The sequence below is a fragment of the Lissotriton vulgaris genome, chromosome 2_1 (genome assembly GCF_964263255.1).
Source record: "Lissotriton vulgaris chromosome 2_1, aLisVul1.2, whole genome shotgun sequence".
In the NCBI taxonomy this organism is placed as follows: Eukaryota; Metazoa; Chordata; class Amphibia; order Caudata; family Salamandridae; genus Lissotriton; species Lissotriton vulgaris.
In genome coordinates this window covers 815,215,958-815,228,378 of record NC_141687.1, presented here as the reverse complement: position 1 = coordinate 815,228,378, position 12,421 = coordinate 815,215,958, and the positions used below count along the sequence as shown (strand labels likewise).

The following is a 12,421-nucleotide window of genomic DNA, read 5'->3' as shown; positions in this document are numbered from 1 at the left end:
TATTGGAATTCACAAAGGCATATTATCAAGCCCATTATCGCCGCTTTAGCGGCAGTTTTCTGCCGCTAAACCGGTGATAATTATAATGCCATGCTTGATAATATGCCCCTTGGTTTTAAAAACAGCAAGACTTTCCCTAATGTATTTGCTAAACAATGGAGGATCACAAGCATAGCAGTGTGACATTACATTGAGGCAGTGACAAAATCTGTAATACTCACACTGTGATTGGCTGGCAAATTATTATGTCATTCCTTGCAAAGCCACTATGTGCATTATAAGTGATCATTCCATCCATAAACTGCATGTTCTAATACAGCATTAATTAGCATTCTAGCTAGCAGCATCATAAGGTAATTTCTCTACACGCAAGCAAAAGGAAAAGGGACAAGTGGCGTTAAGGAGCAATTATCTAAATGATAATGCTGTGTACTCATGAGTGATCTCTTAAGGGTTTACATTACCTACATGCTTTTAGCCTAATGTAAATGCTAAGCAGTTTTGATTGGCAAGAACTGTTGCTTAATTAAGGCATCAAAATTAGTTCTTTAAAAACAGCTAAGCATCACCAGGACAAGCTGTGAGAGTCACAGCGTGATTGTTTGACAAAACAATTATTACATAAGAGATTTCAGAGTTACGGAATGAAAACAATTTCAGCACAACCAGTTACAGTACTCACTGTGAAGTTACAAATTGATCTAACCATTGACTGCATATTAAAATAATGAACAGAGCTTCAAATTAAAACATGGAAAATAGTTTTATAAAATATGTTTAAAATGTAAAGCTATCTGGACATCCGTTGAAGGAGGGGGTATAGAGGGTTATGAGTTGTGCAAAGTGAGGCTGCTGCTGATCATCATATGGAATAAAGTATACTTTATAACTGCAAATGTTGTTTCTCATCAAAACTAATTAAAAGGCTTAAAAAATATGCACTATCATATTTATTTTAGGTATGGAACCTCATAACAAATGGTGAATACCAGTTCCGAGTCAGGGCTATCAACAAGTATGGAACAAGTGATGAATGCCTATCTGAGAAAGTGGTCATCAAGGATCCTTATGGCCTTCCCGGCCCACCTCAAAAGCCAACAGTTTCAAATTGTGATCGATCTTCAATGTTGGTGTCTTGGCAACCACCTGCAGACAATGGTGGTTCCCCAATTACTGGCTACTGGCTAGAAAAGAGAGAAGTGGGTGGAGTCTACTGGGGACGAGTCAACAGAGCACCAGTAACAAAACCAGCATTAAAAGCCCTGGAATACAATGTGCTGCGATTGATCGAAGGTGTTGAATATCAATTCAGAGCAATGGCTGAGAATGCTGCAGGAATTGGTCCCCCAAGTGAGCCTTCTGATCCTGCCCGGGCTGTAGATCCAATTAGTAAGTACTGCATTGCATTAAAGCAGTTTTTTATATGCCTGCTCAAAAATTGAAAGCTAAACTTTGGTTTTTTATTGACCTTTCAGTTTTTGAAAATATATCATTATAAATGACAAAACGATTACAATATTGAAATAAATTGAGATGATGAACTGGATAGTCAAAATAAGGAGTGATTAGCACAAACTCTGGAAAAAAATAATTGTTGTAAAACTGGAGCACCCATAAAATGTGTGGTGTATTTTTTCACAAAGATTGATACCATCCATACCACAAGCTAGTAATCAAAACCCTGATTTCTGAAATCCCTCTATGTGTTATTCCAGTAAAAATACCCAAACAGATTATTTAAATTGTAGCTGAATATTGTCAGGAGGAATCCGAAAATAGTTAGCAAAACAATTTTTGCATTGTGTTCTTAATACTTGAGGCAGGCCTTTTAATGAAATAAAGTCCTGACTTTTTAACCAAGAGCACTTTGCATGCGAGACATGTAGCCCACGCTTGCAGTACAAGTGCCAAAATGAAAAGTGTTAGTTAACAATTTTGTGAAAGCCCTACTGATGGAATTGTAAATGCAAACAACCAAACAATTGTGTTCTCAAATGGCAACAACTTGGTTTAATCTATCTGCAGTGTTGGTCATGTACTGCCACTGTTTCTACTTGTAAATAAAAACAGGCTATGTAATGTTAACATACATTTTTATAGCACTGTTTGTGACAAATGAAAGCAATGACTAAATGACTTTAAAAAGATCACAACACTAAGACAATGCAAATACGTTTTACAAACTTGGCCTAATATTTCTTCTTTTCAATAGAAAAGAAAGTAAAGAGGATACAGAATGAGAAATAGAGAAAGCGGGAGACTACATATATTATTATGATTTAGATCACAAATGTGCCATTAAATATTACTGTAAAATCTGTTACTATGTGCAATTGTATTTGACGCCTACAAACCACTCTGCTCTGCAGGGTTGAAAATGTACTATACAAAAAAATAAATAAAAGGATTTCATATATAGATGAAACATTTATACACAAATTCACTAACAACATTTCAAGACAGAATTATCTCTATAAAATCATTTAACTTTATGATTAAATGTGTTGAAATGCTATTCAAGAAAATGTGGTTTTCATTTTGATTTATTTTTCTCTTCCTTGACAGATGTACCAGGAGCACCATCATGTCCTGAAGTTAAAGACAAAACAAAATCAAGTGTGTCTCTTGCTTGGAAACCACCAAATAAGGACGGCGGCAGTCCTATCAAAGGATACATTGTGGAAATGTTGGAGGATGGTACCAGCGATTGGAAGAAGGCTAATGAAGCAGACAAACTGTTTCCTACTTGTAATTGTGTGATACCAAATCTTCAGGAACTCAAGAATTACAGATTTAGAGTGAAAGCTGTGAATGCAGCAGGAGAGTCTGAACCAAGCCTTGCCACCACAGACATACCAATTAAAGATATCCTAGGTAGGCCTATTTACTTGTATTCTCAAATACTGTTCCATGCTTAGTTAATGTCATTATTAAACAATACCACTTTTTCAATTCTTTTTGTAGAAGAACCTGATATTTCACTTGAGATTGGAGCACAAGACCTTCTAAATTGCCGTGCTGGTACACTAATCAAAATTCCTGCTGTTATTAAGGGGCGACCAGTTCCTAAAGTATCTTGGGAGTTTGAAGGACTTGCAACAACTGCAATAAAGGTAAAACACGCACACATAGATACAGCTTAAGCTCTTAGATCAATCTAGTTTATAGTGAAACACTTCCACATGTGTTTATGTCATTATTCCCTATTGTTTTCAATTCATTTTAGGACCAAGTTCATAATGTCCCTGAAGATGCACAGGTAGAATTTTAACTTTTTGCTTTTCATTATTCTTAATTTAGAGACAATATGTCACTAGGATGTGAGGCTGATGCAAGAATATTTTAACTACAGTGATTTGTATTTTTCTCCTGGCAGGTTCAATCAACTGACACTTCTTCAATTGTGACCATACCGATATGCAACAGAGGTCACTCAGGCAGATACAGTATAACCGCAAAAAATAAAGCCGGGCAGAAGACTGTCAATGTTAGAGTAAACGTTTTGGGTAAGCTCATGAGCTCTTTCACAATTAATCAGTGTACTGTAACAATACAAAAGTATAGTGTGCCTTAAACATATGTTCATTGTTATTTGAATGTGACAGATGCACCAGGACCACCAAAAGATCTCAAAGTCAGTGATCCAACAAGATCTTCCTGCAAACTTTCATGGAAAGCTCCAGATAATGATGGTGGTGACAGAATCAAGAATTATATCATAGAAAAGAAAACAGTGGAAGGGAAGGCCTGGGTCAAGGTTACTAATGACTGTGGAGGCACCTCCTTTGTTGTACCAGATCTAATTGATGGGCAAGAATACTTCTTCCGGGTGCGTGCAGAAAATCGTTTTGGCGTTGGCCCCCCAGTTGCAACTATTCAAAGAACCAAAGCGAGGGATCCAATTCGTAAGTTTCATGAAATGTACCATTTTCCTATGATAATGTTCACAACTTTGTTTCTAGATGCGTCTAAGAGTGTATTTGAGTGAACTTTGTTGTGGTTGTGTAAGACAGAAAAAAAATTCTTTAGTAAGGAAAATTGTTTTTTTGTGCATTCTACATTAAATAGTGCACATCTGGAACACGAATGATAGGTGTAGCTGAACTGGGAAAATCGTTTAATCTGAGAAATGCCTATAAATGTAAAGTTTTAAAATAATCTCATAATTCGAGATTTCAGAATAAAATGTTTATTTTCATAAACAAAATCAGTAACTCCAGATATGTTACTTTTTTGCATAACTTGCTATCATTTGAATGATAAAGTATTTAAATACCAGAAATAGTATTATGGTGGGTAAAATCTAAAATGAATCTACCATATCCTGAAATGGTGTAGAATATAAACAGTGTACAATGTAGGGATGGTCACAAGCTACATTTCAGAGTTTTTCAAAACATTTCACTTTAGGGTGAAGGTAAAAGCATTCTAGATGAACTGTTCAAAGAACATATTTTCTTTAGTCTCAGCATGCACTGTAAAACATTCTGCATACCAGAGATATAGGTTTAATCAAATAAAATATTTTTGTAGATCCACCTGATCCCCCTACAAGACTCAAGATTGGCCTTGTGACAAAGAACACTGTGGCTCTCACATGGAAACCTCCAAAGAATGATGGTGGTGCTCCTGTTACACATTATGTAATTGAACGATTAACCTGGGACCCTACAGGACAAGGAAAGGAATCCTGGAAACAGTGCAATAAGCGTGATGTTGAAGAAACAAAGTTTACTGTGGAAGACTTGAAGGAGGGTGGAGAGTATGAATTCCGAGTCAGAGCAGTCAATGAAGCAGGAACCAGTAAACCTTCAAATACTGTTGGGCCACTGGTTGTAAAGGATCAACAATGTAAGTAAAATACAAATCAGTTTACAGAAATAAATGTTTTTCAGGAGGAGGGATGCAGAAACTCAAATATTATCATTTTCTTTATTCAGGCCCACCATCTATTGAGCTGACAGAATTTCTTGAGGCTGAAGAAAAGACTGATATCAGTATCATAGCGAAAATTAAAGGCGTGCCCTTCCCCACACTAAAATGGTTCAAAGCGCCTCCAAATAAACCTGATGACAAAGTACCAGTTCAGTTTGACCAACATGTCAATAAAGTTGTTGGTGAAGATTCTTGCACCTTACTCATCCAGCAGTCACGCAGAAGTGATACTGCATTGTACACTTTGACAGCTGAAAATAATCAAGGACAAGATTCAAAGGAGATGAGGCTCAATGTTCTTGGTAAGTGTATTATAGAGTTTTAATATGCCCATGTGTTTGAAAATTGTTTCTCCCTTTTAAACAACTTGACAATATTCTACAAAAAGTCTTAGTTAATTATAGTTTATTATGACATTTAGTCCTTCCTTTGAAGTAGTAAAAAAATAAAGGACGTTTAAACACTTCAAAACATCAAACAAATAAGACATTTTTAGTTTCAAATGAAATTATATTGCAAACTCATGTTTGATAAACCTTTGTCTTTAATACCAGGCCGCCCTGGACCGCCAGTTGGACCCATTAAATTTGAAGCCATCACCGCTGACACAATGACATTAGCATGGCTTCCACCAAAAGATGACGGAGGTTCCAAGATTACAAACTACGTCATTGAGAAAAGAGAAGCTAACAGAAAGACATGGGTTCATGTAACTAATGAAGCTAAAGAATGCCTCTACACAGTACCGAAGTTACTGGAAGGTCATGAATACATATTTCGTATTTTGGCACAAAATAAATATGGAATTGGAGAACCACTTGACAGTGAGCCCGAAACAGCAAGAAACCTGTTCTGTAAGTATGCAATTAAGTGAAAATAATCTAGATTTGTAAATGCCAGTTTGTTAAATGCAACACTTTCAAAAACATTCGTTCTTAATATTATGTATTTTGATATTTTACAGCTGTTCCAGGACAATGTGAAAAGCCTACAGTTAGTAGTATATCACGTGATGCAATGACTGTCAACTGGGAAGAGCCAGAATATGATGGTGGCTCTCCAGTAACAGGCTATTGGTTGGAGGCCAAAGAAACAACAGGAAAGAGATGGAAAAGGATTAACCGGGATCCCATTAAAGCAATGCCATTTGGTGTCTCTTTCCAGGCAAAGAACCTTATTGAAGGTTCTGAATATCAATTCCGTGTCCTGGCTATTAATGCTGCTGGGGTTGGTCCTCCAAGTATGCCGTCTGACCCAGCTATGGCCAGAGATCCTATAGGTAAAAACTGTGGACAAATACTCTTATTGATTTCAAGTTTGCTCTGGAGATAAAAAAAGCTGATATACCCTCATTTTATTTTTATAGCTCCACCTGGTCCACCTATTCCAAAGGTCACTGACTGGACAAAGTCAACTGTGGACCTGGAATGGGTTCCACCATCAAAAGATGGGGGATCTAAAATCACTGGATACTTTGTTGAATATAAAGAAGAAGGAAAGGAAGAATGGGAAAAGGTAGGCGGCGTATCATCTTGGGCTTAAGGTGTCCGTGAGTTTGATAGAGATATGTGTAAAGTGATATTTCATTTCATGCAGGCCAAGGACAAAGAAGTAAGAGGCACAAAGTTTGTTGTACCAGGATTAAAGGAAGGAGGTTTCTACAAATTCAGAGTCAGAGCAGTCAATGCTGCTGGTGTTGGTGAACCTGGTGAAGTTACAGAAGTTATTGAAGTCAAGGACAGAATAGGTATGTTACATTATTTTCAATGCATAGCGGGAATATATTTGTGTTAGGCTTGTCTCTGCAATTTTCTCATTCATCAAACAGTAATTAGGAATTCACACAGTCCAGGGCTTCTATTGCAAATCTGTGGAGCAATATTATGCTAATACAAAGCTAATGCAGTGAGCTTCAAAAGTAAAGTTAAATAGATTGCATGAATGATACTCAATAAACAGCCCTACCAGAGAGAATTGGTGACTCCTTTCCTTTTTAGTGTTCTGCATGGCAAGGTTTGGGTAAAGCGCAGCTTTTGGCCATAGAAATGTATTGATGGAACTTAGCTGTAGTCACAGGTGTGAAAAGTGAAGAGAAATTCCGGGAAGAATGCTATGGACAAAATGTTAGTAAAAAACTGTATGTTGCATTTTACCTAAAGATAAATAAATATACTTCTGTTGAATCTTTGGAACACCAATTTAAAAAAACTGCACACGTGAAAGCTTTAAAACTCTGATGTGAATTGTGTTTTCCTACAGTACTTCCTGATATCCAGCTAGATGCCAGTGTCAAGGACAGAATTGTTGTTCATGCTGGTGGGGTTATTCGAATTATAGCATATGTGTCTGGAAAGCCACCTCCACAGATCTCCTGGAGCCGAGATGAAAGGCCTTTACCAGAAGAAGCTGAAATTGAAACAACATCCATAAGTTCTTCAATGGTCATTAAGAAGTGCCAGAGAAGTCACCAAGGCTATTATACACTACTTGCTAAAAACGAATGCGGAGAAAGAAAAAAGACAATTATTGTTGATGTATTGGGTAAGTACACAAAAAAAACCTTTGATTTTTTTTATTGTATTTTGCGATTAGAAAAAGGATGTCAAACAAAATGTGCTTTTCTCTTTCTGCAGATGTGCCTGGCCCTGTTAGTGAACCATTCCTTACAGAGAATTTAACTATCGACTCATGCAAACTCACATGGTTTTCTCCAGAAGATGATGGTGGATCCGCAATAACCAATTATATCATTGAAAAGCGTGATGCTGGCCGCAGAGGATGGAGTCCAGTATCATGTACCGTGACAAGGCAAAATGCAGTTGTGCAAGGATTAATAGAAGGCGTGGCTTACCATTTCCGCATAGCAGCAGAAAATATTATTGGCATGGGCCCATTTATTGAGACTCCAAGAGAAATTGTTGTTAGAGATCCAATTAGTAAGTCATTTTTATGTATTACAATATTTCTTTTGTATTCAGGTTGTACATTTCTCACATTAATTTATTTGTTAATACCTTCTTGTCTCATAATTCAATATGACATAATTATTATGACATTTTTGTAAATCTGTAATTTCTTGATGTTTCCGAATTGAGTTAAGACGCTTTCTTTACAACGTGCTTGGCAATTTCCTTGGACTGAACTTGTTTGATAAATTCAAAATAAAATTGTTGGTAATGAACATGCAGATAACAGCAAGCAGGTCTTGAAGGTAGATTCGGTGTACATTAAAAGTGGCAAGCTGCTGCTTGACAACTGCATAGCTGAATATTCCGATGACATACCCATGTTTGGCACTGACTAGTGTTTTGTTTTCTTTATTTGTAGCTGTGCCCGAGCGTCCAGAGGATCTTGAAGTAACAGCAGTAACCAAGAACTCGGTCAGTTTAACCTGGAACCCACCTAAGTATAACGGAGGATCAGATATAACCATGTATGTTCTAGAAAGTCGTCTCATTGGAAAAGACAAGTTTTTCAAACTTACTAAGGAGAAGATGCTTGACAGAAAATACACTGTTGATGGTTTGAAAGAAGGAGACACATATGAATATCGTGTAAGTGCTGTCAATGTTGTTGGACAAGGCAAGCCTTCATTCTGCACAAAACCAATCACCTGTAAAGATGAGCTTGGTATGTACTTCTTTTCCTTTTAATCAGAAAAATATATATCTTGAAATATGTTCCCGCCTATTTTGTACTACTAATTTTTTCTATTGTAATTCTAGCACCACCAACACTTGAGCTTGACTTCAGAGAGCAACTTATTGTACGCGTTGGCGAGTCATTCAGCATGGATGGAAGATACACTGGCAAACCAGCACCAAAGATTACCTGGTTAAAAGATGAACTGATAGTTAAGGAAAATGAACGCACAAAGATAAAAACAACACCAACAACATTATGCCTTGGAATACTGAAGGCTGTTCGTGAAGACTCTGGAAAATACTGTGTGATTGCAGAGAATGTCACTGGAGCTAGAAAGGGTGTTTGTCAAGTGACCGTTGTTGGTAAGATTTTTCTTATGTAACAATTAAAGAAATCTTTCCAGAGTATGTAAAGGATAGAAGATGAAGTACCTGTTCTTGTTTTTTAATAGATCGTCCACAGCCTCCAGTTGGCCCTGTCATTTTCGATGAGGTTCACAGAGATTTCATGGTTGTCTCATGGAAGCCTCCTCTGGATAATGGAGGCAGTCCCATTACGAATTATATAATTGAAAAGAGAGACACAAACAGGGACCTCTGGATGCCAGTCACATCTGCAAGTAGCAAGACCACCTGCAAAGTTCCAAAACTGATTGAAGGAAGAGAATATGTCATCCGCATATGTGCTGAAAATATGTATGGAATAAGTGATCCACTGATTTCTGATGAAATGAAAGCCAAGGATCGATTCAGTAAGCATGCCTGCGCTAAAACCTGTGTCACTTATGAGAATTCATGCCTTACTTTACAGTAATTTGTAACATTTATTTCTTCATATTTCAACAGGGGTTCCTGAAGCACCTGAAATGCCAATAATTAAGGATGTTACCAAAGAATCTGCCTTGGTAACTTGGAATAGACCACGAGATGGGGGAAAGCCTATATTTGCCTATATTGTGGAAAAGAAGGAAACAATGTCTAATCGATGGGTCAAATGCTCAAGAGAACCCATTTATCCAGACACTCAGTATGTAGTTACAGATCTCTTGGAAGGCTGTGAATACGAATTCAGGGTTTCTGCAGAAAATGAAATTGGTGTAGGTGATCCAAGTCTACCATCAAAACCAGTCTTCGCTAAAGATCCAATAGGTATGTATCATAGTTCTTCAGAGTACATCCTACTGATGCTTACGTGTCATGCAGTTATGTAATCGAAGGTCTGTTTTACAGTTAAACCAGGTCCACCTGTTAATCCTGAAGCAATAGACAACACGAAAAATTCTGTTTCTTTGTCTTGGCAACCACCACGGCATGATGGCGGAGGAAAGATTTTTGGTTATATTGTTGAATACCAAAAAGTTGGCGATGAAGAGTGGAAGAAAGCAAACCACACAGCTGATTCCTGCCCTGAAACAAATTACAAAGTCACTGCCCTTACAGAAGGAGAAACCTATAAATTTAGGATAATGACGGTCAATGCTGCAGGTGAATCAGAACCAGCTTATGTACGTGATCCAGTTTTAGCTAAAGACAGACTCGGTAAGTAATATTTTTGTCAATTCTTTTCTGAACAACATGTAACAACATTATCTTTGCATAATAAATGTTACTGTTTCTTACAGAACCTCCTGAGTTGATGCTTGATGCTAATATGGTACGTGAACAGCACATAAAAGCTGGTAACACATTAATACTGAGCGCACAGATCAAAGGAGTACCATTCCCAAAAGTATCTTGGAAAAAGGAAGATAAAGAGGTCTCAACTAAAGCTGACATTGAGGTCACACCTGTTGGAAGTCGGTTGGAAATTCGTAATTGTATGAAAGAAGATGGTGGCATGTATTCCCTCACTGTTGAGAATGAAGCAGGATCAAAGACGGTCTCCGTGAAAGTAGTTGTACTAGGTAATACGTCTTTTCTTCGAATCTTCTTTTTCAAAAGTAGAAATATTATTAACATTTGCCCAATGTATAATATATTGCGGGGCAGATTTATATGCCCCTTGGAACACTTTTGCACTGCCGTTGGGTCACGTTTTGTGATGCAGCGGCTGCATATACAATGTACCAGCTTGCGGTCAATTTACACCGTGACACATCTAGAGAGATGCATCACCTTGTAAAGCCCTGTGCCAAATTATGCCTGAGTCAAGTATAATGTATGCAGGGTGGGCGTTACCACACAGGAAAGCCTCATAGAAGTGACACAGTGAAATCTACAAGATTTCACTGCACCACATCTAAGATTTCACTGCTTCAAAACCGTACGCCTGCTTTGAGCAGGCTTAAGGAGTGCTGCAGTGTATTTTGTGTAGGTCTCCCCAAGCATTGCTGGAGTTATGTGCTTGCGACACAACTCGAGCAATGAGTGACTCATGCGCTGTCAATCGCTGTGCCATTGCGCTCCGTATTATAACTACAGCGCATCTTTGGTGAGGCAAGGATTTCTTTGCCCGGCGCAAGGAAACTGACACATCTCTGCTCTAACGCAAAGATGCATCCGTTTCTTGTAAATAATCCCTTTCTACTTACTGGGTGCATGTTTCTCTCTGAAATAGGGCTTGTGTGAAATAATGTAACATAATGTAGTCCCATTTATTTAAGACACAGATGATGCATTGTAAAATAAACTTGTCGCTTAAATGGACTTAAATGAGTTTGCACTCTACCTTGTTTTATCATCCTAGCCATTTTCTGAAACTTGATCTTTTCACTTTTGCAACTGTAATCCCTGCTGGCAAGGCATTCACATAATGCCATTTACCAAGAGAGCCCTCAAGGTGTAGATGTACAACATATTAGTAGTAGTAGGGAGGGCAGCTGTTTCGAGGTGGTATCATGGTGTTGAATGGATATAATGGTGATATTCTCAGTGCAATACACTATGAAATGGATGAAGAGCATCCGTGCTGCTTATAGAGATGCAGAGGGAAAAATATTAACAAATGTTTAGAGTCAATATAAGGCCTGTTTTACATCAGCAAGTTTGGATATTGTAAGGGCTCTCCATACTCACAAAGCTCATAGGAACACAGCATTAAGAACTGTAACTCCTTAGTGCAAATGGAGCAACTGATCACCAGGTTTTACAATGTGCTTCCTTTTTTTATTTTCAGATAAACCTGGCCCACCCAAAAATCTGGTCATTAGTGAAATCAGAAAAGATTCTTGCTATCTCACTTGGAAAGAACCAGAAGACAACGGAGGTTCTGTCATTACAAATTATGTGATTGAAAAACGAGATGTTGCAAGTAACAACTGGATACCAATTTCAACATCATCCAAAAAGCACAGCATAATGGCTAAACATCTAATGGAAGGCGCGCAGTACCTGTTCAGAGTTGCTGCTGAGAACCAGTATGGGCGAAGTACTTTTGTAGAATCAACAAAACCAATGAAGGCAATTGACCCAATATGTAAGTATCATCATAAATTGGCGGCCTTTATTAAACTGTAAACTATGTTTGGATTCGGTCTTGTTCTAACAGTGTGTTTCTGTTTTTAAAAGATCCACCTGGGCCTCCAAAGAATCTACATCATGTAGATTTCGACAAGACGGAAGTTTCACTAGCTTGGAATTGGCCAGATCGTGATGGAGGCTCTGAAATCACAGGATTTGTTGTTGACTATCAAGAAGAAGGAGCAGATGACTGGATTCCATTTAAAACAGTTTCCATTCCAGAGTGTGTCGTAACTGGGTTACAGAATGGAAAGATTTACAAATTCCGCGTAAAAGCTCAGAATGCTGCTGGTCTCAGCCGCCCAGATACTACTATACCAATACAGTGCCAAGAAAAACTGGGTAACTATTTTTTTTAACATGTATAATACAATGTAACATGC

At 37.8% G+C, this 12,421-nt stretch overlaps 1 protein-coding gene across 1 annotated transcript in view; it reads left to right on the top strand.

Annotated features, from left to right (window-relative positions):
* TTN (titin) overlaps nucleotides 1-12,421 on the top strand; it is a 380,526-nt gene that overhangs the window by 283,393 nt on the left and 84,712 nt on the right. Inside the window, exons 240-261 of the mRNA XM_086956205.1 lie at nucleotides 960-1,389; nucleotides 2,566-2,874; nucleotides 2,965-3,113; nucleotides 3,227-3,259; nucleotides 3,377-3,506; nucleotides 3,606-3,905; nucleotides 4,534-4,851; nucleotides 4,941-5,237; nucleotides 5,490-5,789; nucleotides 5,900-6,214; nucleotides 6,302-6,450; nucleotides 6,532-6,682; nucleotides 7,195-7,476; nucleotides 7,569-7,871; nucleotides 8,263-8,565; nucleotides 8,661-8,942; nucleotides 9,032-9,331; nucleotides 9,426-9,728; nucleotides 9,810-10,118; nucleotides 10,202-10,483; nucleotides 11,695-11,994; nucleotides 12,087-12,380. Of these exons, the coding sequence (XP_086812331.1) occupies nucleotides 960-1,389; nucleotides 2,566-2,874; nucleotides 2,965-3,113; nucleotides 3,227-3,259; nucleotides 3,377-3,506; nucleotides 3,606-3,905; nucleotides 4,534-4,851; nucleotides 4,941-5,237; nucleotides 5,490-5,789; nucleotides 5,900-6,214; nucleotides 6,302-6,450; nucleotides 6,532-6,682; nucleotides 7,195-7,476; nucleotides 7,569-7,871; nucleotides 8,263-8,565; nucleotides 8,661-8,942; nucleotides 9,032-9,331; nucleotides 9,426-9,728; nucleotides 9,810-10,118; nucleotides 10,202-10,483; nucleotides 11,695-11,994; nucleotides 12,087-12,380 (5,839 nt within the window). The remainder of the gene's footprint in view (nucleotides 1-959; nucleotides 1,390-2,565; nucleotides 2,875-2,964; nucleotides 3,114-3,226; nucleotides 3,260-3,376; nucleotides 3,507-3,605; nucleotides 3,906-4,533; nucleotides 4,852-4,940; nucleotides 5,238-5,489; nucleotides 5,790-5,899; nucleotides 6,215-6,301; nucleotides 6,451-6,531; nucleotides 6,683-7,194; nucleotides 7,477-7,568; nucleotides 7,872-8,262; nucleotides 8,566-8,660; nucleotides 8,943-9,031; nucleotides 9,332-9,425; nucleotides 9,729-9,809; nucleotides 10,119-10,201; nucleotides 10,484-11,694; nucleotides 11,995-12,086; nucleotides 12,381-12,421) is intronic.